General features: G+C 45.8%; 1 protein-coding gene across 1 annotated transcript; it reads right to left on the reverse strand.

The window, feature by feature from the left end:
• Positions 1-5,496: 5,496 nt before the first annotated feature.
• Positions 5,497-24,011, reverse strand: N4BP1 (NEDD4 binding protein 1). The gene is made up of 6 exons (XM_019809234.2): positions 22,237-24,011; positions 14,615-14,745; positions 12,691-12,787; positions 10,023-10,130; positions 8,158-8,265; positions 5,497-6,232 (listed from the first exon to the last, which is right to left on the reverse strand). Exons 1-6 carry the CDS (start codon positions 23,994-23,996, stop codon positions 5,875-5,877), a joined length of 2,562 nt encoding a protein of 853 aa, XP_019664793.2. The 5' UTR covers positions 23,997-24,011; the 3' UTR covers positions 5,497-5,874.
• Positions 24,012-24,483: the final 472 nt, after the last annotated feature.

Here is a 24,483-nt window from a genome sequence, read left to right on the forward strand (position 1 = left end):
TGGGGAAGGTGATGAATCCTGGACACATCGGCTTGGAGAACTGCAAATCTCTTGGTGGCCGTGTGCTCCAACTCCTCCCAGAGACCTCAGGGGAGTGTCGCGAGGGTCACAAGACAGAATTAGGCATGGCGAGTGCTCGGCGCCAGCTGTCAGGGTCTGCCTTCTCACGCGTCCTGCAGCCAGGCAATGGCTCTGCCCGCTTCCCTCTCTCCCCTCCCTGGTGGTATTAGAGGGGCCCTCCTGGGTGCCTAGCTTTTAGGAATGGTGCCCTCTCTAGGTCACAGCTGGACTTCCGTGGCCCTGTTGAGGCTCTAAGGGAGGTCTGGTCTGCACTCCCGGTGAGTCGGTGGGGACAGAAGAGCATCCGGAATCCGAAGATGAGCTCTCCGAGCTTTTGGAGACAAGCTCTTGGACCTTTGGTTAGGAGATGTGGGGTGAACCGTGAGAGTGTAAACAGTGTGGGTGTCCTAGAGGGGTTGCTGCTGATCAGAGCCCCAGCAATGGCTCTGAATGTCACTGAGTGGGGCCCAGTGTCAGACACCGTCGTGGACGCTCCGTGGGTATGACACACCTATTCTGTATGATGCCCCTGAAGTAGGATGTGTGATTCCCTTACGCCTGGTTTACAGATGAGCACATGGAAGGACAGGGGAAGGTCTGACTCCGGACAGAGAGGCCTGGTGTCTGCCCAGCTGGGGAACTGAACGGAGAAATTCACATCAGGGAATGTTTCAGACAGCCTCGAGAGGAAGTGGGGCTGTTGAGAAGGAAAAGCAGCAGCAGGAAACAGACTGCTTGCAGGTGGGGACAGAGCTCTCCTTGAGGTGGGAGGGAAAGTTTCCAATAAATCAGAAATTGTCAGCCTCTGACCGCCATTTTCTGATGGGAGCAAACACTCCTCTAAGTTCTGTTTGTACCAGTCTTTGGGATCTTTCTAAAGATATGATGAGCCTCTCCCATTTTGTCTGCTGAATCTAGGGGCTGTGACACCCATTTTACTCAAGACTCTTGATTTCCAGGGTCGTAAGCCCAACTTGAACTGGCTTAAGCAAAAGGGAAGTGCGTTTCTCCACATCGGCAGAAGGGGGCCATTGACTACCCCAACAGCAGCCTGGCACTCCTGCCCAGGAATCTCGCGGTCCTGCTCCGCAGGAAGTGGGCACACGGGGCTTAGCTCAGCCTGTCCGGTGCCCACCCCTGGACCGCACACTGTGTTGGGAGCCTTGGAGAGAAGGGAGAGCCGGACAGACACCCCACCTGCAGTCCGCCGCAGCAGAGGGATTCCCTGGTGCAAATGCCGACGGCGTGATTTCCCGTGTTATTGGCTGCCAGATACCGCGGTCAAGAAGGCACTGTCGTCCAGGTCCATTGAGCAGACGTTTATTGAGCACCTACTAAGTGCGAAGCACTGTGCTAGGTGCCAGGGGAAATACAAAGAGTGAACACAGACGGTCCCTGCCCGCGAGGAGCTCACAGTCTAGAAAGGGAGGTGAGACACGGTACACAATCAGCAGCGGTGACACCAGCCGGCACGGCGAGTGCCGAAAGCCAGACACAAGTGCTGTGGGTCACAGAGCGCCATGGGGTTGCTTCTGGTCAGAAGCATGGACAAGGGTACAAAGGAGACGCAGGCGGGGCCTTCGAGGGGGAAGCCACTTGGGAGAAAGGGCATCTCTAGCAGAGGAAAGACGTGCACGCAGAGGCAGGAGCCCACGGGTAACTGCGGGAATGTGTGGGCTGCAGTGCGCGTCCATAGAAGGGCTACTCAAAGTGGGCAGTCACGCGTGGCCACGGGGTGGACGGCACAGATACGACACTCGGGAGGGCTGGGCTTGCTGCTCTGGTCGCGAGGCACTGAAGATCACTGAACAGAGATACGGGTGTGACCAGCAATGTGGTTCTGGAAGATAAATCTGGGAGCACTGTGGAGTCTGGGAGGGAGGGGTGGGCTGACTGGTCAGCGGCTGCTGCCCCCGGGAGGCCCTGACAGCATGACTGGTGGGCGCTGGCAGGACAAGGACAAGGGGGGGACTTTGTGGCAGGGTGGGGACGGAGAGCAAGGGACAGATGCAGGGGGTGGGCCTGGGGAGGGAGTCTGAGGACGTCACAGGGCTTCCAGCTGAGCTAGAAACACACTCCTGCACTGCCCAGTGGGGACACAGGGAGCTAGGGAAGTTACGGGGGAGGAAAGCCAGGGTTAGAGAGCCCCAAGGGAGAGTACACTATCTCACCATGTGGTCCCCTGAGAGCCTGCATGGGAAACACCCAGGGAGTTGGCTGAATGTTCCGATTTCCATGCTTTACTCCAGGGCCACTGAATAAACAGCTCTGGGGGCTGTGCCTAGTAATCGCAATTTTTAGTAAAAGCTGCCCTCCCCACCACTGAGTTCCATGGCTAGTCCAAAGTTTGAGAACCACCTGTCAAGAAAGAAAAGGGTCTCAAGGACTGGCCTTCCAGTAAAAGAAGAGAAAGGAATGAAGAACATTTGGGAGGGAAATCTCAGAAAATGGGGAAAATAAGGGCAACCATATCAAATACTCTGGTCACTGAGTGTGGACACGAAGATGGAAGATTGAGAAAAGACTTCTGAATTCAGTAACTACGTGGTCCCTGGTGACTTCTCCTAGACTATTTCCACGCGGTGGGATGAGGGCCAAGTTTGCAAAACAGAAGTAAAGAGTGAGAAGGTGAGGGAGAGCGGCAATGCATGGAGAGGATTTTTAGGAGAAACCAGGTGACGTTCGGAAAGGATCTGCGGTGTAACAACGGGGCATAATGGGGAGGTAGAGCATGAAGAAACAAAGGGCATGAGGCAGAGTGGCTGACGGAACAGAGCACGGTTAGGACAGGAGAGGGACACGGCAGTGCTGGTAGAGAGCTGCAAGTAGGAAGGCCACATCTCGGAGGTGCCTGGAGGGGGCAGGCTGGGAGCTGAGGGAGAACGGTGCCCAGGCCCAAACTCGGGGGGCCCAGTGCCTGGGGCATCTCTGGTGATGGAGGAGGGCGCTTGGGAGTGCGGCTTTCTCCGGNTGTGCGGCTTTCTCCGGGAATCATATTCCACATGTACCACCACAAACCTAAGGAAGCAAGACCCCAGCCCTCCTCTCGGACACCAAGAGCTGCAGTAGGCCTGAGTCCCTGGCAAGACTGCCAAGCCTCAGCGGAGTCCGCCAGGCACAGCTGACCTGTCATCCAGGACACCTGCCGTCTTCTAGCCCGCAGCCTACAGGGTCTCAAACACAGGCTACTGGATGGAAAGGTCAAACAAGGCTNAGTGCGGCTTTCTCCGGGGATCATATTCCACATGTACCACCACAGACCTAAGGAAGCAAGACCCCAGCCCTCCTCTCGGACACCAAGAGCTGCAGTAGGCCTGAGTCCCTGGCAAGACTGCCAAGCCTCAGTGGAGTCCGCCAGGCACAGCTGACCTGTCATCCAGGACGCCTGCCGTCTTCTAGCCCGCAGCCTACAGGGTCTCAAACACAGGCTACTGGATGGAAAGGTCAAACAAGGCTTTTTTCTCCCAGCGAAGGCAGCCGGGGCCTGGGGAAGAAGGCAGGCGGGGGACTCATCCTGTCTCCCCACCTACTTAATTCTCTAACCCCGGACCACCTCTCTCTGAGCAGCAGACACCCATCTGCTGATGGAGGGGGCATCCCCTGCCCTGCCTCCTCCTTCAAGGAAGGCCAGCAAGGACAGGAGGCAGAGCCGGGACACGATCGCCTGAGGAGTGGCAGAATGAGGAAGCATTGCTGCCGAGGCTTCCAAGGTGGCTCAGAGACCCCCCACTGGGGGCAGACCATGAAGAAACACTGGAGTGGCGTCCACATGGAGCCTGGTATTAAGAGAAGGTGGAGAACAAGGAGGGACTCTTTTTTTTAATGGTTTGAAAATGGAGTTTTTAAATTTTCAAGTTTCAGAAAGAACTGTGACTTCTGTGTTATAATTTATCAAGGGAATTAACCCACTTAGTTGCCTGCATCCTTCCTTCCCGTACCCTAGAAAGAGGAAAGGGGCAGGTAGAGCCCTCACAGAAACAATACTAAGAATACAGAGGCTTAGATAACCGGAAGGTCAAGGGTCAAGTCCCTTCTAGGGTCTAGGACACTCTGGAATCCCCGGTCTAGCCAGCCCCACATAGCGTCACTGGAGGCACCGTCCTCTTCCAGGAAGACCTGTGTGGCTAAGCCTGGGCCAGCAAGGTTTACCGCTGGGTCCTGTGCAAATAGGAGAAACACTGGATTGGCAAGGCTGTCAGACCAAACCTCAGCCCGGAAGATCAGAGTCACTGCGAGACAGCCCTAGCCCTCACACGTCTGCCACGCTTTTACAAACCACCAGATCTGAAGCTGAGGCACAGGGGCTGCGACTGAGTCACTTCCTGCCCACCTCAAGTCTCCCACCTCCACATCCACAGCTGGGCGGGTGACGCTGGCCACCTGCCCCGAAGTGGTGGCTGACGACCAGTTCCTCGTCAGGAGGCATCTGGATTCGTCCCCTGAGGGAAGCAGGGGTTGTACACACCTGGAGAGTGCCTCCCAGGGAGCCACCAGCTCTGCTCGTGGCCAAACAAAGTCCTTTCACCACGAACAACAGACCAGCCCCAAGTCCTCAGTAGCTGTTTCTGGGGGCTAGGAGGGGCATGACCCACAGGGCAGACACGAAACTGACCGTGAGCAGCCTGGGAAGAGAACAGGTAGAAAATACAAAGCCCTTTGAAAGTCCAGAGAACGGTAAAGATTTTAATTACCCAGAAAAAGAACTTCACTGACACAGAATTTGAGCAACACTGAAAACACAACACTAAGATACCAATGCTGATAGACTCACTGGAAGGACGGCTGAGAACACTAAAATGACAAACACAAGAAAAATAAATAAGGGGCTGAGCCCCCACGGCAGCTACTAATGCTATTTATTGGCTTGGGTCATTCTTGAGAATAGAAAACCACTTTTTGGCAAAGCTGCACAAACTTCGCATGGAGGCTGTGGACACAAAATTATGTAAGAACGGGGCTCTTCGTGAAACTTCCTCACATCCCGCTGTAATCTTCAGAGGCTGAGACATGACTTCTAGAGTCAGGCCAGGTATAGCGAGGCCTCAGCCTGGTAAGTGTGTCAGAGCACTGGACGAGGAGTCTGGTCCCTGCCCAGCTGCTCTGCAGCTGTGGACCTGGGTGTGTGTGGACGTGGGCACGCTGAGCCTCAGTTCCCACTTCTGCAGGGTGGGAGGGGAAGGAGGGTGGGACTTCGTGAGTTCTGGAGTTTCTTCTCGCCCTGACGTTCTGGGAGTCTAACTGTGCCCTGGTGATGAACAACGGCTAGGCACAGGTGCCATCTAGTGGCACCACCTGCCCCCTCTCACAAATGGCTCCAATAAGAGACCCACAGAAGCGAAACTCCTAGGACTCTAATTGCAGGGGTGAGGGCAGAGGAGGCTGGGGGTGGTGAGCACACTTCATGTTAGTGGACGTTACACAGTCATCTCAAGAAAATATACTTTAAGAGGTCTTGCTTTCCCTAAGAAAGCAACTCTTTTTTTATTTAGAAAGGCTAATCATATCCATTTGTCAATATTTTCAGCTTTAAGGAAAATAGTTTAAAAAACATAAAAATGTAAATACACTCAAGAGTAACTGCTATTAAACAGTTCTGAACAGGCAGAAAATGTACTTTCCTTTTACAGAAAATGTTAAATCTGTAATAGCAGCATAATTTATATATAGAAAAAGCTGGTTTTGAAAACCCAGATTTTTTTATACACAAAACATCTGTTTTCTTTTCTATACACTACAACAGCATTTCCACTGGGAAATCGGTCTCTTCACATTACGTGGCTTCCTGCTGCCGCGCGGACACCAGCTAGAGCGGTTTCAGTCCAACACCATGGCAGACAGCGCGTTCAGGTCTTTCATGTACGGATGTGCCGCCAGTATCTGGTCGATTTTCAGTCTTTGCTCGGAGTCCGGGAAGATCTTCAGAAGGGCTTCCCTCAGCTCGCTGGTTTCCGCAGGAGACCTCTGTGCCGGCATGGGCACGCTCTGCTGCATGCTGGGAAGGTTCGGCAGGACTGGAAAGCGGGGCTGCTGAGGAAGCCAGTGGCTGGGTGGGGCGCCCTGAATCCGGGCTGGAGGCTGGTGACTGGTGCTGGCTGCCTGGGTGCCAGGGACTCTGAAGCTGGGGTCAAACATGCCCACGTTTGGCAAAGCGTTGAGGAGGGGCTGCATATCTCTGTGAACAGAGTGAGTCTGGTGAGTTGGGTTAGAAGAGAAATGAGAAACCTGTCAAAAGTGGTCTGCTGCTGACCTCGAGGCTGTGCTGCTGCTCGGCTTCTGAAGGCAAGCGGCCCACAGGGCGGTCCCCGCGGCCTGGTCACGATGGGGACAGAGAGCCCCCCACGAGCTACCCCACCCTCCTAGGTCTGCAGCTACGAGAATGGAACCCAGCCAACTGTTGGCGCTAAGCCTGGGTTTGCCAGAATCACCTGAGAGCTTTCAAGGGATGCAGACAACAGGGTCTTACTCTTCCAGACTCCAATTCTGTGTGAGGCCCTGGTTGAAAGGGCTTAGAAAAAAGGACTCCTTTGGGGAGAGGCAGCCACTTCTGATGCCTGTAGTCCCTCCTCCTTCCCCCCTCCCCGTCTGGGCGAGGTGTTGGCACCCACAACCTGTATATTCGTGGGTGTGTGGGTGTATGTGTGTGGAAGGGGCATTTGTCTCGTTAAGAAGCTTCCCAGGTGACTCGGACTTGCAGCTGAGAAATGGGGCTAGCTGAACACTTTTCCCAACTTCAAAAGCTCAACTAACTTCAAAAGTTAGACCCTCTGTGAGGGGTTATTACTAACTTCTTACTCAATTAGTTAATACATTGTAAAGAGCGGTTAGGTGTGCAGGCAGGACGGACCCTGCTGCCATGCTGCTGAGGTGTGGAAGGAGCCAGAGAACTCTCTTTCCATTAAGTCTGACCCACGGGCCTTGATCCTTGCACACAGGCACCAGGTCTTAAAAGCCCAGTGGAGATGCAACGACACTAGGCAGATGTNCATGCTGCTGAGGTGTGGAAGGAGCCAGAGAACTCTCTTTCCATTAAGTCTGACCCATGGGCCTTGATCCTTGCACACAGGCACCAGGTCTTAAAAGCCCAGTGGAGATGCAACGACACTAGGCAGATGTTAAAGTGGCTGCCATTCCCTTGTGTAGGTAGAGAGGCAGAACCTTGGGAAGTAAGCCCTCCTCTACGTAATAAAACCCAAAGTCTCGAAAGAGAAATGATTCGTAAGACCCAGGAGCTGAAATCCCGCTGGTCTCCTCTGTACAAGTACCTCTGTGTGAGCTACCCCCAAATCCAAACCTAGAAAGCCAACGGGATCCAGTTATAAGTAAAAAAGACNGCTCGAAAGAGAAATGATTCGTAAGACCCAGGAGCTGAAATCCCGCTGGTCTCCTCTGTACCTCTGTGTGAGCTACCCCCAAATCCAAACCTAGAAAGCCAACGGGATCCAGTTATAAGTAAAAAAGACCAGCTGTCCGTCACTGGGTCAAATTAAGTGCCAGCTGGGTGCACACAGAATACTTTAGTGAACAATGTCCAATACCTGAGAATTCTGAAAATAGAAACAACCACCAGCAACGTATCTTTAAAAAAAACAAAATAAAAACCCAAACTACAACAAAGAAAACCTAAACTATCAAATCAGTTTCAGATGAATATGAAAAACTGGCTTCTCCACTTAGTGGAGAGAGAGTCAGTTCCCCAGGTAGTGATTCCTGAGTAGTAAGTAAATTAATTGGAGCATAACAAATTAAAAAAGCAAATGATTTTGGAAAATGAATATAAAAGGATATTCACACACACGTAACAAACCTAAGTGGCATTTGCTAGTAAGTGACCGCCAGCAAAATCGGCTTCGTCTTTTTAGACCTACAGAAAGTTTGGCTCCCATCCTCTCCTAGGATTAAAACCAAAAGGACCACAAATGAAGATCTGGTCTTTAAAGTGTGTGCTTGCTTAACTTTCATACTTATTACACCAACACTAAGTCTAAGGCTAATAAAATTTAAAGTGCCATCTTTAGTTCTTCAGAGACCTCACTTACCCTAAAGCACAAAGAACTGAAACAAGTGTGTAAATACAAAACAATGTGAAAGAGCAAATACCTGAGGAAGACCTCCTTCCGAAGAAAGTCTTCTAATCGAGGTCCGCTTCTTCCCAGAGGGTCATCAGGAACCATAAATATGTCCCCGACGAAGGTATACTGAAGCAATCTACAACAGAGTATGATCACAATGTTGGAGAAAACCTGAAGCTGTTATTGCTGCAGGAACCGAGAAGAAAGGAGCAGTGGCCACCTAATTCCAAGACAACAGTCACCTATAAAATTAGAGGGCTGCTTCACTGCCGAACGGAAAAAAAAAAAACGACATCCAACTGAAACCATCTGAGTTTCTCTCTTGTATACAAATTCAGCGAAGTAAGAGACTTTTATCGGTTAGCCCTCACATTTCTTATCGAGACTTGCAGATTTTTTATCTGGGCTTAAGAAGCAGCTGCTTCTCCTAATAAACTCTGAAAACAAGATTTAAAGACTGTCAGCTTAGGACACAACAGGTGCTCAAAAGGTTTTACTTTTGAATAGTTGTGTCTACAGGCAAACCCACTGAAGAGAACCTCTTAAAACAACAAAACAATACGATCTATCAGAAAAGAAAATCTGAGATCAGCATGATTTAGTAAGTCTGGGCTAGATGTAAAAAAGAAAAAAAGGCCACCAGCTTGTGTTTGTTGTTCAGACCTCAGTTTCTGCCTTGTTTTTTGAGTTCTGAAAGCAATGGGCTGGTGTACAAACGTGAGTCCTGACTGCATTTAGACCTTTCATACACAGAGGAGTGTCCAATACATACTGACAATGAGTCCAGGGCAAAGATCCAACAGAAACATGTCCTAGAAGAGTAATGGCTTGTTAACTGTGCCCAGAAGGTCAAAGACCGATTCTCAGTTCCACTGTTACCAACAGCTTATTAACAGCACGTGAGTCAAAATGCACAGAGTAATTAACTCACACCTGGGCCTTATAGCAAAGAATTTTTCTCTAAAATCCTCTAATGATTTAGCAAAATATGAATATCAGACAAGGCGCAACTGTGAAACCCCCACAGAGGTAAACACCCAGTTACACCTGTTACACACTACTTATGCACAGCTTGAGGTGTGCTGAGTCCTGTGTTTAGATCTGTGGCGTACGGCACCCCTCCCTGGAGCCATCACAGCCTGGCACTGTGAGGTAACTCGACCAGATGATGCTTGTTAACAGGAAGTCCTAGAAGCCAGCGTTCGCTGATCTTCAGGCAGGTGGACACATTCAGAGTATCATCACAGACCAAACACATCTGTGAATGCTCAACTCTTGACTTTATTCTGGATGATAGTCAAACACGTTTTCAATATATACGATTAAACTGTGATGGTAAATGGCCAGGAAAAGCATCACAGATTAAAAAGCACAAATACTCTTCCCACTCCCAAGAAGTGAAAACTCAATCAGCAGGTTGATTTTGGTTGGTCCCATCCTCTTACTGGAATCACAGCTGTCATTACACCCAACCTTTGTATTTCATGGCTGATTCAGGTACGGATGCCTAGTGAGTTGCCGAAGTCTCCCCTGGCATCAGGGCAAGGCCCGGGTAGGAAGTCATTTCTGCTCCACTACACTGCTAACAAGAGTTAACTATGCCATAAACATGTGTCTCTTGCCTCCTGTGAGGGAACACCGATCTCTCGAAGACAGCCTGTAGCCACCGCAGCATGCCCACACATCACCCGCTGGGTTTGCGGCTCTGTACTGGGACCCCCACTTACCCAGAGGGGCCAGCCACAGTCTTGGACAGGGATGGGAACGGGGAGCACAGTCTTATGATACTTTGGTTCCCTATACTGCTTTCTGCGGGGCCAAGGTGGACACAAAACCAAACCAAACAATAAACAACAAAAAACACTTAACCAAAGACAAAGAAGAAAATATTACCTTTTTGTAATAATTTCTCTCCAAGAGAGTGACTCAGTCACAAATTCTCTGAAGTTATCATTTGTTACAATTATGCCACCAGTTTTGTCCGCTAAGTGTAGCAGAAACCTACAGTAATATAAGAGGTTAAAATGAGCAAGCAGGCATTCTGGCTTACAGAAGCTATAAGAAAACGGAAGGATTTCCTCTTCACAGGAAAATCACCGAAGAATTTAACTATGGCTAGGAGGTAGAAAAGTTAAGCCCTTGTCAGCTGAAGATCAATCTGAACACTGAATACCTCTGAAATTATTAGTGTGATTATAAATGAAGGTTTGGTTTTCATACAATATTATTCTCTTTTTAAAAATGGTCTCAACCAGGATTTACACATTTTTCTAGAAAAGCTGTATTATCAATAGATAGTGGGCATCAGATGATGCATGAGGACTAAAGTCAAGAATAACTTTGAGTTGACAAGCCTGTGAAATCACTATTCAAGTTTTGGTTGCTAAGCTGCAGTACTCTGGTTCTAAGACGAGCTGCTTGGTACAGTCAGCCTTGCATTAAAAAAAAACAAAAACCCATAGGTTCACATCTTCTGCTCGGACGTGAGATGTCTAGAACTATCATTCTGTTTAGCCCAGTTACAGACTGACTCAAATGCCATTTATGAGAAGCTGCACTGGTGATAAGGAAGAGTAAGAATTCAACACTGAGAATTCTATTTCATTGCTGGAGATTATTCATGCGCAAACCCTCTTAATGAGAGATTTGTGAGGATAATAATGTTGAGTTTTACCTCTTAGGGTGACCGCATTTGTCTAAGGCAATGCAGACAAAGACAACAAAACAATACATTAAGAGAATCACTAGAAACGAAGGTGCGAACAACTGCTTTTACTAGTGATAGTGAATACTTCAAAGGAATTAAAAAACAAGCCTCATTAGTTTCAGAGGTCTTAGGATGCCTTTGATTTATTAGTGGATATTTTATAAACGATTCCTAGTTGGCATGAATTTTAAGTGATGTTTGCTCAGGGGCTATTAACAAAAACAGTAAGCCTTCTGAGTGCACGTACCACGAATCAAGACAGAGATCCATGTCTGCTAAAAGCCCCGAGTCATATAAATTAAGCACAAGCTTATTTAGTCTGCAGGCTTGCACAGGCTTTCCAATCCTGCAGGTGTGCAGCTACGGTGTTAGAGATCTGAAGGTTCTTCACGAGCCCCGCTGCCCACCTGTCCCTCCACCCGAGCACTGCAGGGTCTGAGGCTAGTATCATGGAGCTGGAGTGGGACGTGGTCTCCCAGTACTTCCTCACTCCTGCCCCACCCTGACGTGCTGTTCTCCTTCCACTTCCTCTCACGCTTTTCTCTCCTGTCACCTCTGATTCTCCCCATCTGATCTGGTCTCTCATTCCAGCCTGGAGAAGGGCAAGGGGCTGTCAATGAGAAGGCCCTCTGGACCTTTTGCTGAAGGAATGTCTGCTGTCATCCCAAGCCCCCGTACCCCCACCGCCAAGTCCCTCTTTTCATCTCTCACCCATCTGACTCTCACTCACTAGTTTGAGTTATAAGCCAAACACTGTCTTCAACGTGGAGGGACCATTTTGGTGGAACACTGAGGCAAAACCACCAGCACACTCTACGTGCTTCAAGCCAGAATACCATAAAGGGCATGAATGCGGCAGTGGAAAGAACAAGAGGCCATTACTTAGGTTCCCAGACAGTGGAAGGATATTGCTACTACTGACTTCACTCCAAAGGGAGGGGGGGGGTTTGAAAAACTGGTTGTCATGCCACTGGTCATATTTGGGACCTTCTCAAACTATTCAACCACAACAAAACTCCCCCCTATTATTTATTTGTGTGCCTTCTTCTTTAGATCACAAACTCCTTACAGCAGGAAATGTGTCTGAATCACATGTGTTCCCAGAGCCTAGCTCTGTTCATTGTACTTGGGTGATGCTCAGTAAAGCTTTTAGAAAAAAAATGTGAAAGATGCAGATTAAAGCCTATTGTTGCCAATGCACTAACACCTGCTTTCTGAGTGACACACCAACCTAAGAAATGCAGCTTACTCCTATCACACTTTGGGTCAGCTGAGACCATCTTTTATTAAATGGAAGAAAAATACTGAAGGCTCAGGTATGACAATGACAAACTAAGTCACTGGCCAAAATCAATCAGCAGGAGATAGATAATGTCTGAAAAGCATTCTTGAGGCTGCCACACTAAGACCAGACAAACTTTACTCGAACATTACTTTTAGTGTGCATAAAAAAGAAATAAACAAACACACAAATATTCTANGAACTCCATGTCTGCTTTTACTTACGGATTCTCAGTCATGTTTTATTAAGAAACAAACAAACAAACAAATATTCTAACAGATTTTAGGTAATGTTCCTAAATCTATACAGCAAAAAATAACCTTTACACTGAGTATNAATAAACAAACACACAAATATTCTAACAGATTTTAGGTAATGTTCCTAAATCTATACAGCAAAAAATAACCTTTACACTGAGTATATAACCTTAATGAGCATAAATATTGAAATTCTCAAACCCCTTGATCTATTAAGCCCTTCATGCATGGGAGCGCCACAAACTGTCCAGTGGGGCAGGTAGCGGCTCCTCAGCACCCCGCCCCCACCCCAGGAAGGAAAACAGTCTTTCGTACCTGTCATCATGAGACGCAATTCTCTCTCCAAAGACCATCCGGGCAGGAGTTAAAGACAGTATTCCAAGCTCCTGGAGCTGGGTTAAGAAGTGCTGTTCTGTTCATGGAATAAGTTGAATACACATTCAGAAAAAGGGTATCTTCCCAGATGTTCAAATAAATGAAAGTACCCCCAAATGTTTCACTTGGAGAGTTAGGAAAACCTTTACTGACTCAGGAAGACTCAATTTACTAACTCACTGGGAAGGGGAAAAAAAAAAAAATACTAAGCAACATACATACTTTTTAACATAAAAAGTGACCGTGGCTATTTTATAACATAAAAAAGTTCAACTCGTTTGCTCCTGAAATTAAGAGTAAACCATAAGCCTGTATTTAATGAACCCTATCATCCAGAACTTTTTCACACCCACATCACAAGCAGTAGGACGGACAGGGTGATGACACAAGTGCCAGAGAGAGGGTGGGTCACACCCACATCACAAGCAGTAGGAGGAGAGAGTGATGACACAAGTGCCAGAGAGAGGGTGGGGGCAGGACAGGAAATAGGGCTGGAAGCAGAAGGAGTGGCAGGGACATGCGGCTCTGCCCCATCCCAAGGAAGGCCTGTGTGGTTCCCATTCCAAGAGTCTGTCAAAATATCCCTCCAGCTGGCACTGTATCCAACCTCTCTCAGTTATCTGCACGAACCTTTACTGATTTTCATGGGAGTGGGTCATGANCGGACAGGGTGATGACACGAGTGCCAGAGAGAGGGTGGGGGCAGGACAGGAAATAGGGCTGGAAGCAGAAGGAGTGGCAGGGACATGCGGCTCTGCCCCATCCCAAGGAAGGCCTGTGTGGTTCCCATTCCAAGAGTCTGTCAAAATATCCCTCCAGCTGGCACTGTATCCAACCTCTCTCAGTTATCTGCACGAACCTTTACTGATTTTCATGGGAGTGGGTCATGACAGAGAAGAAAAGAGGGTCAAAGCCAAACTGCAGAAAACAGGTCAATGGGCAAAAAGCAGCTAAAAGTTCAGGGTGAGAGAGTAGCCCCTGCAACGGTACTCACCACTGGCTCAGACTGAAACACCCACCCAGTGTTTTACTGTCCTAGAGGTGAACAGCACGGAGGGCTCTCAAGACCCTCTCACAGATCCTACTGCAAAAATCAGTGGCTCTGCCTCAGGCCTCAAGCACCCTCCGTTAAGACAAATAAGCTATCCAAAATGAGGGAAGTTGGGATACTTGAGAAATGTATGGTCTTACCATTTCCACCTCAACAGTGACTAAGTTTCACTTCCTGTTTAAATGCTGGGTGAGCTCTGTACTCACCCTTCCTCCTCTCAATCTACCTTTTGTGCCTAGGCCCGCTGCTGTGTTAAGCTGCCTGCACAGACTCACCACCCCTCCTACCGTGACCTGAGAAACAACCTTAGGTTTCTCTGGACTACTGCACGATTCACTAAGTTCAAAGCTCTCGTGTGCGGCCTGCAGTCAAGCATGCAGGACCGGACCATTAACAGACATAATTTATATTAAGCTATTAGGCTGCTCAAAAAACACTCTATATGAGGGTTCCCAAATTTATCAAGTGACCGTTTTAGAAAAGACTATATAATGAGGCAGAAGCCCAGACTAATGGAAAGATGGATTTCACCTACTTTTTGGAAAGTCAGGAAAATTTTTGTGATGTATAATGAACTCTAACATAACTTTCCATATAAACAACTATGTTAACTTTCCATCCTTCCCCCAAGTACTTCTTACGCTGTAACGCACTCCAACTGATGTTCTACTGGGTGCAACAGATTTACCACTTTGCTTTTAAAGCTGTTGCCTAAGGCACAAGGCTCTGCTCTAAGTAGTATATGTTGCAATTATAAGCCAACTCACTAAACATCTAGAAAAGGAGAACTCTGGAAGGATCAGTTTGCCTCACCTGTGACATTAGGATCACGCCTTGTTCTCCACTGTGGGACAAATACAGTGATGTTTCTGTTGCCAAGCTTCCAGAAATATTCAACTGCAATTGCAATTCCACGACAAGAAAAGAACTTTTTCAGACCGTGGCTATAAGAAAACAAAATTTATTTCAGCTTAAAGTATGTTAAGTTTCACCATGAAAAAGTGAAAATGTAAACTCCATATACAACAAAAACAATTGCAACAAAACTCCTTTTAATACTTTTTTACATTCTTTAGCATCAAGTTGCATAGCTTATGACTTCGCAAAGCCAAGACAGAAGCCTTTGCATGAGATGTGATTCTTAACAGCTTTCCGATTTTTCTTATACTTTGTTCAGTTAATTTAACTGAATGAGCTACTAGGATAGAAGGCAGTTTGAGCTTCATGGTAATATTTGTTTATTGCACTTTCTATTTCTGGTTTTTTTTTTTTTTAGAAAGCCCATTCCATAGAGTCCTGCCTGGTCACCGGACTCTTAAGAATATTTTACATATTTTATTAAGAAACTTGTTGCTGAGGGCACCTGGGTGGCTCAGTCGGTTAGGCATCTGCCTTCAGCTGAGGTCACGATCCCAGGATCCTGGGATCAAGCCCCGTGTCGGGCTCCCTGCTCAGAGGGGGAGTCTGCTTCTCCCTCTCCCTCTGCTGCTCCCCCTGCTTGTGCTCTCTCCCTCCAAATAAATAAAAGCTAAAAAAAAAAAAAAGAAAGAAAGAAAGAAAGAAAGAAAGGAAGAAAGAAACTTGTTGCTGAAACAGTAGACATGACTCTTCCATAACATGGTCCGCACACCTTCCAAAGGCTGCAGATGCCTCCAGCTCCAGGGCTCCATACCCTTTCTAGGGAACTGTGAAACCTACTCTGTTTACAGCTTCCCGGAGATAAGCTGAGGACATGACTCCAATGGAACTAACGGGGCCATGGCAGATGACTTTACTGAAGGAAGCAGACAGTGTGGGGAGCAGATGCAAATAAACAAGGAACACTACAGAAAGTAAGCCAGGATACGATTTTCTGTAAAGGGCCAGACAGGCCTTGCAGGCCATACGGTCTCTGCTGCAGCACTTAAGTCTGCCAACTGGAAATGAAGGAGGGTGGCTGTGTTCCTTATTTGCAAAAACAGGTGGTGGCCAGATTTGGCCCACAGTTCGCAACCCCTGGTATAGATTAAAAACTGACCCCGCCCAAAAATGTGGTAACAAATTTCAAAAGAAACAAAAAAAAATTAAATTGTACTCTCCCATAGTTAAGTAAAAGTAGAGATTTTTAAAAAGGGGTTTTCAAAGTTTGAAATTTTGTAGGTGGTAATCCATTTGTCTAGCCATGAGTATTAGAAAGAAAAAAAAAATCAAACCCCCAAATTATGAAGTTACAGTTTATGAAATGAGCATAATCGATCTTCACTATTTCAACAGTCACTGAGATTCCAGTAACAGGAAATCCCGCACTTCAGTCCTGTCTTCTCTTCACGTCTCGTGTCTCCATGTCAAAACCACTTGGTGGAGTATTCCTTCACTTAAAAGTCCTGCCACCTCAGGCACAATGCATCCCAAGTCAGCCCCAGGCTCTCCCACTCCCATCGGTCCTCGAACTCCAGTCAGACCCTGAAATGCAGCCATGAGGCCTCCGATCCTACTCAGGGTCTCCAGTGGCAGTGCTCCTCTCGACAAACTCAGGGCATGGCTTCAAGGTCCCCCCACACCTGACTAGTCAGAAGGGATCTAGCCCCCACCATGCGTCACCACACTCGTTTCTGGCCGGGTGGGCTTACCATCTCCCTCTTCCTGGGCAGTGAGCTTTCTTTTCGCTGCTATCTTTGTAGACCTTCTCTTATACCTGGCTCCACTGCCCATGGAACTCAATTCCAGACCCTCTTCTATGAAGCCATTTCTAGAAAGAGGCCCTCAATCATCTCTCCTCTTTCCTGTCTTGCTATCCTGTACTGTCCACCAGAATGACAGAATTTAGGAGATGGAACAGAGTTAGACTCCTGTTAGATAAAAAGAACGAAAGCCCNTATCTTTGTAGACCTTCTCTTATACCTGCTCCACTGCCCATGGAACTCAATTCCAGACCGTCTTCTATGAAGCCATTTCTAGAAAGAGGCCCTCAATCATCTCTCCTCTTTCCTGTCTTGCTATCCTGTACCGTCCACCAGAATGACAGAATTTAGGAGATGGAACAGAGTTAGACTCCTGTTAGATAAAAAGAACGAAAGCCCTGAAAGGCTGAGCAACTCTCCCAGGCTGCACTGCCACAGGGTGGTGGCACTGGGATTACTTAGGCTTCCTTACTCCTTACTTTGGGCCAGTGTCCTTGCTACCACCCCACAGTGGGACTGTCCCCACTATATTCTCACAGAGCAGGAATGGGCTGGACATTTAATAAACTTCCACCACCCAGAAGAGCAGCTCAGGAACTGCTCCCTTAGGAGGCTCAAGCCTACTCTTCTCAGTGAGCCACAAATAAGAGACGGCATGGACATCAGCTTTGCCCCAGAAAACATTTGCAAGTAAACCCATTCTCGATGAAGTAACTCCGCAGTCGTCTGTTTATCTGAAAGCATTCAAAATATGGCAAGAATGTAGCAACAGGACATCTGTTACTGGAGAAAGGCTGGAGGTAGTTCTTGTAGGCGTCTTTTAAAAAAATCTTTAAAAATCATTCTAATTGCTTAACAGCAAAAACACACCCAGAGTTAATGTCAACCACAGCCTGAACAAAATCCAAAATACAACAGCCTACTGGTTCTTAGAAAAACCAAGGGATACGTGTGTTGGTTAAGTCCCGAAAAGAACAATCCTCGAGAGAAATGCACTAGAAAAGCTTGTAAAGTCTGGCTNGTGCACAAGAAAAGCTTGTAAAGTCTGGCTTATTCATCAGCTACAAATGTGTACTAACTTTTTCTCTCCCTGTAAAGCTTCTTTTGACTGCAACAGTAGAAAGCGGGTGGAACCCAGCTCCGTCCCACTGGGTCATGGAGGAAAACGAAGGGAAACGCAAGTAGATGAAATCCCACTGCCCTGTACCACGCTCAAACTTAGAGGGGAAGAAATGGCATTTCTAGAAACATTAGCTCTATTCTAATTTCCACTGTTATCCTCAGTGATAAGATCAAATCACTTTGGATACCCTGAAAAATCTTGAGAGCTGTTTTAGGAATAAAAACAGCAGCTCAGGGGCGCCTGGGTGGCACAGCGGTTAAGCGTCTGCCTTCGGCTCAGGGCGTGATCCTGGCGTTATGGGATCGAGCCCCACATCAGGCTCCTCCGCTATGAGCCTGCTTCTTCCTCTCCCACTCCCCCTGCTTGTGTTCCCTCTCTCGCTGGCTGTCTCTATCTCTGTTGAATAAATAAATAAAATCTTTAAAAAAAAAAAAAAAACAGCAGCTCAAAATTCTGGTGGAATACACACAGATTTAGCCAGAAAATAGAACTACACGAGAAAACCAAGTGGAGCCAAATTAGTGTCCTCCAAGTAATACGGAGGGCTCCCGCGGCTTCCCGTCCCTGCAAGTCAAGCCAGAGGGGCTTGCTGACAGGTAGACCAGGACCAACTGTCTGGTTAGACTCGAGACAAAGGGTTTACGTACCGTGGCTCCGCCTCTACTTCTGAGAAGGCCAACGCTCTGGGGCTTCCAGCTCCAAATGCAGAATGAACAGCTATTAGGCCCAAGAGGCCAGGTATGTGGGCTCTCAAGGGAGACTTAAACTCCTGTTTCGTGTAGGTGGAAACAAGTTACATCATCTGGTTGTGTTCCATATTATAGCAGGCAGTAAAATGGAAGGAAGAATGTCCCAGGCAGAGAGGAGAGGGCAACAGATACTTGATAAAAACTCACAGCAGTGACAGAACTAGCCCGGCAGTGTGGGGGAAATGGTGAAAAAACTCTTTCGGAGTTACCCCGGGGAAGAGTCATTTCCTTCTATAGTTTCCACTTAATAAAAATAGCCATGGGACCCCGATATAGAAGACTATCATGAAAAAAATGGTTAAAATACATAGCGCTGACAAGTGAAGGGGCAAACCTCATCTACACGGAAAATTATCTACCCAGATAAGTCAGGTGTCCTAACGCTGAAGTTTCACACTGACCGAGTCTGAGTGTTATCTAGCCACCACCGCCATGTCTAGCTGTGCACTGCAAACAATTTCCATTTACTCATCATTTGACTCATTCATGGTGACAAGGGGAAAAACCAAGCAGAGATACGCATAATTAGCAGGAGTGAAGTGGGTATTCTGGAATTTCTCACAGTGTGTATGAACTGCAGACAGCACGCCGCGCAGTCTAGTATAATAACAGACTGGCAGAGACTCAGGGATGGCTAGGTCTGAGCTACCAGCACCAGAGTAGGGTCACACCAACAAATCCTATTGTTAAGGGGTCAGATTTCCTTTTTAGCTACTTCCCCAACTAGGTGGGTCAAATAAGTGAGGTCTCCTCGGCAACGCTTAAGCAGCTCAAGACTTGAGTGCTCTACACCGCCACGGCCTGAAGACCCCACCCTCACCTTCTTTGGGAGGAGACGGGATGTATGGTGGCTCTGGAAGCCTGTGGGCCCGCATCTCCTGTCTGTGTAATCCTGGACAAGATCTTTAAGCCATTTCATGTTATACGAAAGTAGAGACCATTTTTACCTCACAAAATTGGTGTGAAGATTACATTTTAAAAAAGAAAAGTACCTGACACATAATAGGTTTTTCAGCTTTAAGATTCCAAGTATTTGTTGAAAATGTGTCCGTTAAAATTTAATCTAAACTGATCAATGGAATAGGAAGTTATAAAAGGGTGGTGAAAAGCCATTTTAAAAATTCTAATATTTCTTAAGTCTTTAGTTCATTCATTCATTCATTCATTCACTAAACAAAATGTTACTGAGGGGCACATGGGTGGCACAGCGGTTAAGCGTCTGCCTTTGGCTCAGGGCGTGATCCCGGCGTTATGGGATCGAGCCCCACATCAGGCTCCTCCGCTATGAGCCTGCTTCCCTCTCCCCCTCCCCCTGCTTGTGTTCCCTCTCTCGCTGGCTGTCTCTATCTCTGTTGAATAAATAAATACAATCTTTAAAAAAAAAAAAATGTTACTGAGTACCCACCATGTGCCAGCACCATGGCCCTGGGCATATTACAGTGAACAGGACACACACAAATCACTTCCTTCATGGAATGTACAACCTATAACTCACATTTACTGTCAAAGCAATTTCAAATAAGGGTTAATTTTTTCCCAAACTTAAAAAAACGTGAGTTGAAATTCACATAACATAACAATCATTTTAAAGTGAACAATTCAGTGGCATTTAGGACATTCACAGTATTGTACAATCACCACTTAGATCTTGTTCTAAAACATTTCCATCACTCCAAAATAAAACCCTGTACACCTGTTAAGCAGTTTCCCCCCACAATAAGAGTTCATTTTAGTTACTGATATCTTCAGATCAGTCTTTATCAAATTAAGTATAAGTCTGTCTTTTTTGGATAACACATCCTTATAAATAAATGTTGCTTTTAAACTGAGACATCTGTGAATTCAAAGAAAATTGGAATCCTCCCCAAATAATCAGCTTTTAAAAGAAAAAGTAATGAAAGTCTGCTCGTGGTTTCCCTTAGTGCACTAATTCAGTGGTTTTCAAAAGAGATGGCACTGCACCAAGGGTGTTAGGAAATATGTGGGAGTGTTTTGGGGTGTCGAAATGACAGGGGGGAGGGGGTACTATGCGCAAAATAGGAGGAGCTAGATATGCAAAACAGCTTGTCAGGCACAGGCATTACCACTCTAAATTCCCTTAGTGACCCCTGAGAAACACATTAGTTACTACTCCCAAAGGTTTTTAAATAGTGCCATCATCACTGTTCACTCTACGTTAATTTGCATTTCTTAGTACTTGAACACCAATTTGGGAAATCTTTCCACTTATAAAAATTGAAAAAGGATTACTATTACTCACAATCATGACCTAAATTTTATATCACCACTTGGCTCAAGAAATCGTAACAATGAGGAACTGGTGCTGGGCTTGGACTGTGGGTGACTGAAACTGCACTTTACATTTTTACTTAGATAATGCTATGCAGCTGTGGGCCATTTGCTGGGTTTCCCCGAAAAGAACTGCCAAAAGAGCAGAGTGAAATGACAACAAACAGTATTATTTAGAAATGAAGACAAGTATATTACATATTTTTCCAGCCTATCTTCAAACTTTAACATGGGGACTGCTGGGATTTTTCTTTCTTTTCTTTAACAGCAAAATACAGCATCAGCAATTCAGTCAAAAAATAAAAAAGAATCCTTATTTTAAAGAACAGACATTAAAGTATTTATGGATAAAATGACATATCTGAGCTTTCCTTCAAAAGAACTCGGGTGAATGGCAGTAGTAGGTGGGGGTATAGGCTCAGTAAGACTGGCCATGAGCTGAGAACTACTTAAGGAGGGGGATGGGCACGTGGAAATCCCAAATTCAAAAAGGGATTAATTCTATTACCTTTTTAGGTATTTGTTTGAAAATGCTAGTAAAAAATTAACAAAACAAAAAATAAATATATAACACTTATAGAATTCTTAGCAGAGAGGCCACACGCACATTCACTAAAATTCAAGTGTTTCACTGTCTTCATCCCATGTCCAGGTGCCCCTTTTCTTAAATGACAGCCACTTAAAATGCCAGACCTTTTAGACTTCTTCAAAATCAATGGAGCGACTGATTTTGAAAACTGGAGAGAGACTTTATCTACCTGTTGTAGAAATGGCATGACAAAGATGCCCATTAGGACAGGGAAAAAGGCAACAGATTACAGCAAACGAAACTCAGCAGGCAGAAGCCTACACAAGGTCAAACAGCTGGTCCACAGGGGGCAGACTCTAACTTGACCCCCTCTCCTCTTCTTAGTCACTGTATTAAACCGTGCCTTAAAGAAACTCAATCCCCTACCAGATGTATAAAATCTGACTTTCCAGAGGGTTCTAAGACAGGTTAAATAGAAACGATCATTTAACTCTTTTCACTAAAAGCAAATATAGAAGCTTTCAGTAGCAGCAGAGGACCATAAAGAAGCTCAAACTGATGAATTCCCTTAGGAAATTGGTATCATTCTATCTACAAAGTACAACAGAAGTACAGCACATCCATTATCACTGCACTCTTGCCTAGAGCCCTAACATACTGCAGCATAAAGAGACAGAAAAATCTTTTCGGCTTTAAGCTCCATCCTTGTATTCAGAACTTAATGGTATTCGTGGTATTAAGAACCTAATGATTTAAAAAAAAAAGCAGCAGCTAATGATTTATAAAAATCTCTATACTGTTTAATGCTGCCTAGGCAATGCAAAGTGAAGACAAATTTTCTATCATCTCTCGCCCTCAGAAATACAGGTTCAGCAGGGTGAAAAGCAAAGTTTACAACTCCAGAAGATGGAGTAACACAACTTTCCAAATAGCTGTTTCATGGCTTTTTTTTTTTTTTCCCAGGTGAGAAAACAGATCAACTAGACAGATGCACTGTGCTAAGCTCCTACAACTGCATATAATTCTGAGACACTGCTTAGGGCCCTGTTTACAACTATAATATAACTTGCAAAGAGTGTACTTACGTAATTGCGACATTGCTCCCATCTATAACAATGTGCTTCAAATCCGTTCTCCCTGGCTCATTTTTTAACTCCAGCTTGTAGGGTACTTTCAGAGTATCTCGGAACCTTTGAACGCCCGTGACTGAGGAATCAATATGATCAGAGGGTCCGGCCAACCTGGCATCAGTAACCGAAGGTAACAGCTGGGGCAGTGGCATCGGCGGAGAAAGGGGTGGACAATTTGGCTTAGACTGGGGAGAGCTACAACACCCTGAACGGTTTTCACAGGCAGACTTCATGTTACTTGGAAGTAAGGGCTCTGCTTGCTGTTGCAAACCATTTTCAGGAAAAACTGGAATTCTGGGCTGGTGACTTGAAGCTCCTCTTGAAACAAAACTGACAACGTCTTTGGGACTTGAAGGGACAACAGAGGGTGAAAGGCCATCAGTTTCAAGGTCCATGTTACAAACGTAATTCTGGTTTGAACTCCAGATTTCTTGTTTCTGTTCTATTGGCACTGTTCTGAAACTATTAATTTTGCAATTTGAGGTACATGGTTTTGATTCTTTGAATGGTAACTGAGAAAATTTTTCTACCATATTTTGCTGTGAGTGAGTCTGTGTTTTCTTTGGAGTGGAATCCGTTGTAAGCTCATTTATGCTGCTACAAACACCTTTGTTTTTGGTTCTGTTGGTCTCTGGATACATAGTACCAGGTAAAAATTCTCTGTCTTCTTGGAATCTTTTATTTTCTTTTTCAATTTCTTCTAAGAGCAATAATGGTTCAGTAGATGGCCCATACTCCCTAATGACCTTTTCAACAATTTCTTGGGAATAGCCCATGGTCTTAAAAAAATTTACGAGGATGTTGTATTCCATTTCCTCAGTAGTGTCCTTTACATCTGGACTTAAATTTTCAGGATCAGCAGAAGAATCAGATAAGTCAATGATTACACTTCCAGCTAACGTCTTACTGTCAGGTAAAAGCTCCCCCTCTTGCACATTTTCCAAAGAAAACTGTTTCTTGGTATGCCTTTCTTCGGAATCAGAAAATCTCCTTTTGTGACAAATTCTGTCTTTGGAAAGTGCCTCTTCATCTGGGGTTAGACCATTTATTGGAACAAAAAGTACATCTTGTGAACTAGAAAAGATTGTGTCCATTTGTTTTGTAAGCTCAGAAACAGGAGTGCTAGCTTTATTTCTTGCATCTTCCTGCAGAACAATTTCATCTCTGGAAATATTCAGCCCTGTGGCAGCATTCTGTGGAAACTCTGCTTGTTTAGAATCTCTAATTTCAATAACATCATCATCTCCTGTTTCAAATAAATTCTCCTCACCTTGTGTGAGTGTCAAAAGCTCTTTTTTCAAGGAAGTGGGCAAAATCAACAAGTCCATTGTATAGTTGTCTGCACGAGCTTCAACAAATTGTTTAAATTCCCTTTTCACCTCAGATTCTTTCTGACTGTTGGGTAGGTTCTCATTATTCTCAAAGAGCTTTACAAACTGCTGAATGTGACTCCTAGCCATGACCACAGCTTCGGCACTTCCTCTGATGCCAAGAAGACCGATGTCCAGAATGCAGAGATCGGCACAGGTGTCCTGAATCAAGCTCTTCAGAAACAGGCTCTGCGCCCCAACAAAAATGCAGTGCATGGCCTTGGGGTAACATTCTCTTTCTTCTAGTTCAGGTTCACAGATTCCTTTAATATATTCCTGTAAAGAGGAGATAAGAAATTTGATCAATTTACAAAAGCTCTTTATAGCACCTATTATGTCACACATGTAATTACAAATGTCAAGCCGTACAAAAATCAAAAGCATGCTAATAACCTGGGAACAAATGCCATGTTCTAAACAAAAGATTCAAGATAACAGATACAAGCTGCTTAATCGTTTTTGTTGGACTTGAAAACTTTGCCTTTAAGTCTAACAAGCAGGTGTTTGTAACATTTTCAATAATATATCCCGCAATGTGATCTTTGGGGTCTGCCCAACTGCACAGTGGATAAGGACAAGATTGGTCTTATTTACATCTATAAAGAACAAACATTTTTGCTTGCTACCAGGCATTTATTGATACAATGACATAATTAAGAGATAAGATAATCAAATCAAACAATGTACCCCAGAACAAATCTTGACTTTTGCTTTGCCACTATTGCCCTTAGTTTCCAGATAAAACAAACGGAGATTCTGAAGGCCTTAGAAGAAAAATAACAATTTTTTCCCCAGCTGGCTGGAACAACGCATACTCTATGTCATTTTTGTC

The sequence above is a fragment of the Ailuropoda melanoleuca genome, chromosome 12, assembly GCF_002007445.2.
Source record: "Ailuropoda melanoleuca isolate Jingjing chromosome 12, ASM200744v2, whole genome shotgun sequence".
Classification (NCBI taxonomy): Eukaryota; Metazoa; Chordata; class Mammalia; order Carnivora; family Ursidae; genus Ailuropoda; species Ailuropoda melanoleuca.

What these genes read in the sequence shown, in the direction of transcription:
- N4BP1 (XM_019809234.2), bottom strand. Translation starts at nt 23,996, where the DNA reads ATGTGTGACATAATAGGTGCTATAAAGAGCTTTTGTAAATTGATCAAA. An exon ending in GCGTGATCCTAATGTCACAG is followed by an intron (nt 12,788 to 14,614) that starts GTGAGGCAAACT and finishes TTCCATGAACAG; the next exon opens with AACAGCACTTCTTAACCCAG. An exon ending in CGGAAGGAGGTCTTCCTCAG is followed by an intron (nt 6,233 to 8,157) that starts GTATTTGCTCTT and finishes CTCTGTTCACAG; the next exon opens with AGATATGCAGCCCCTCCTCA.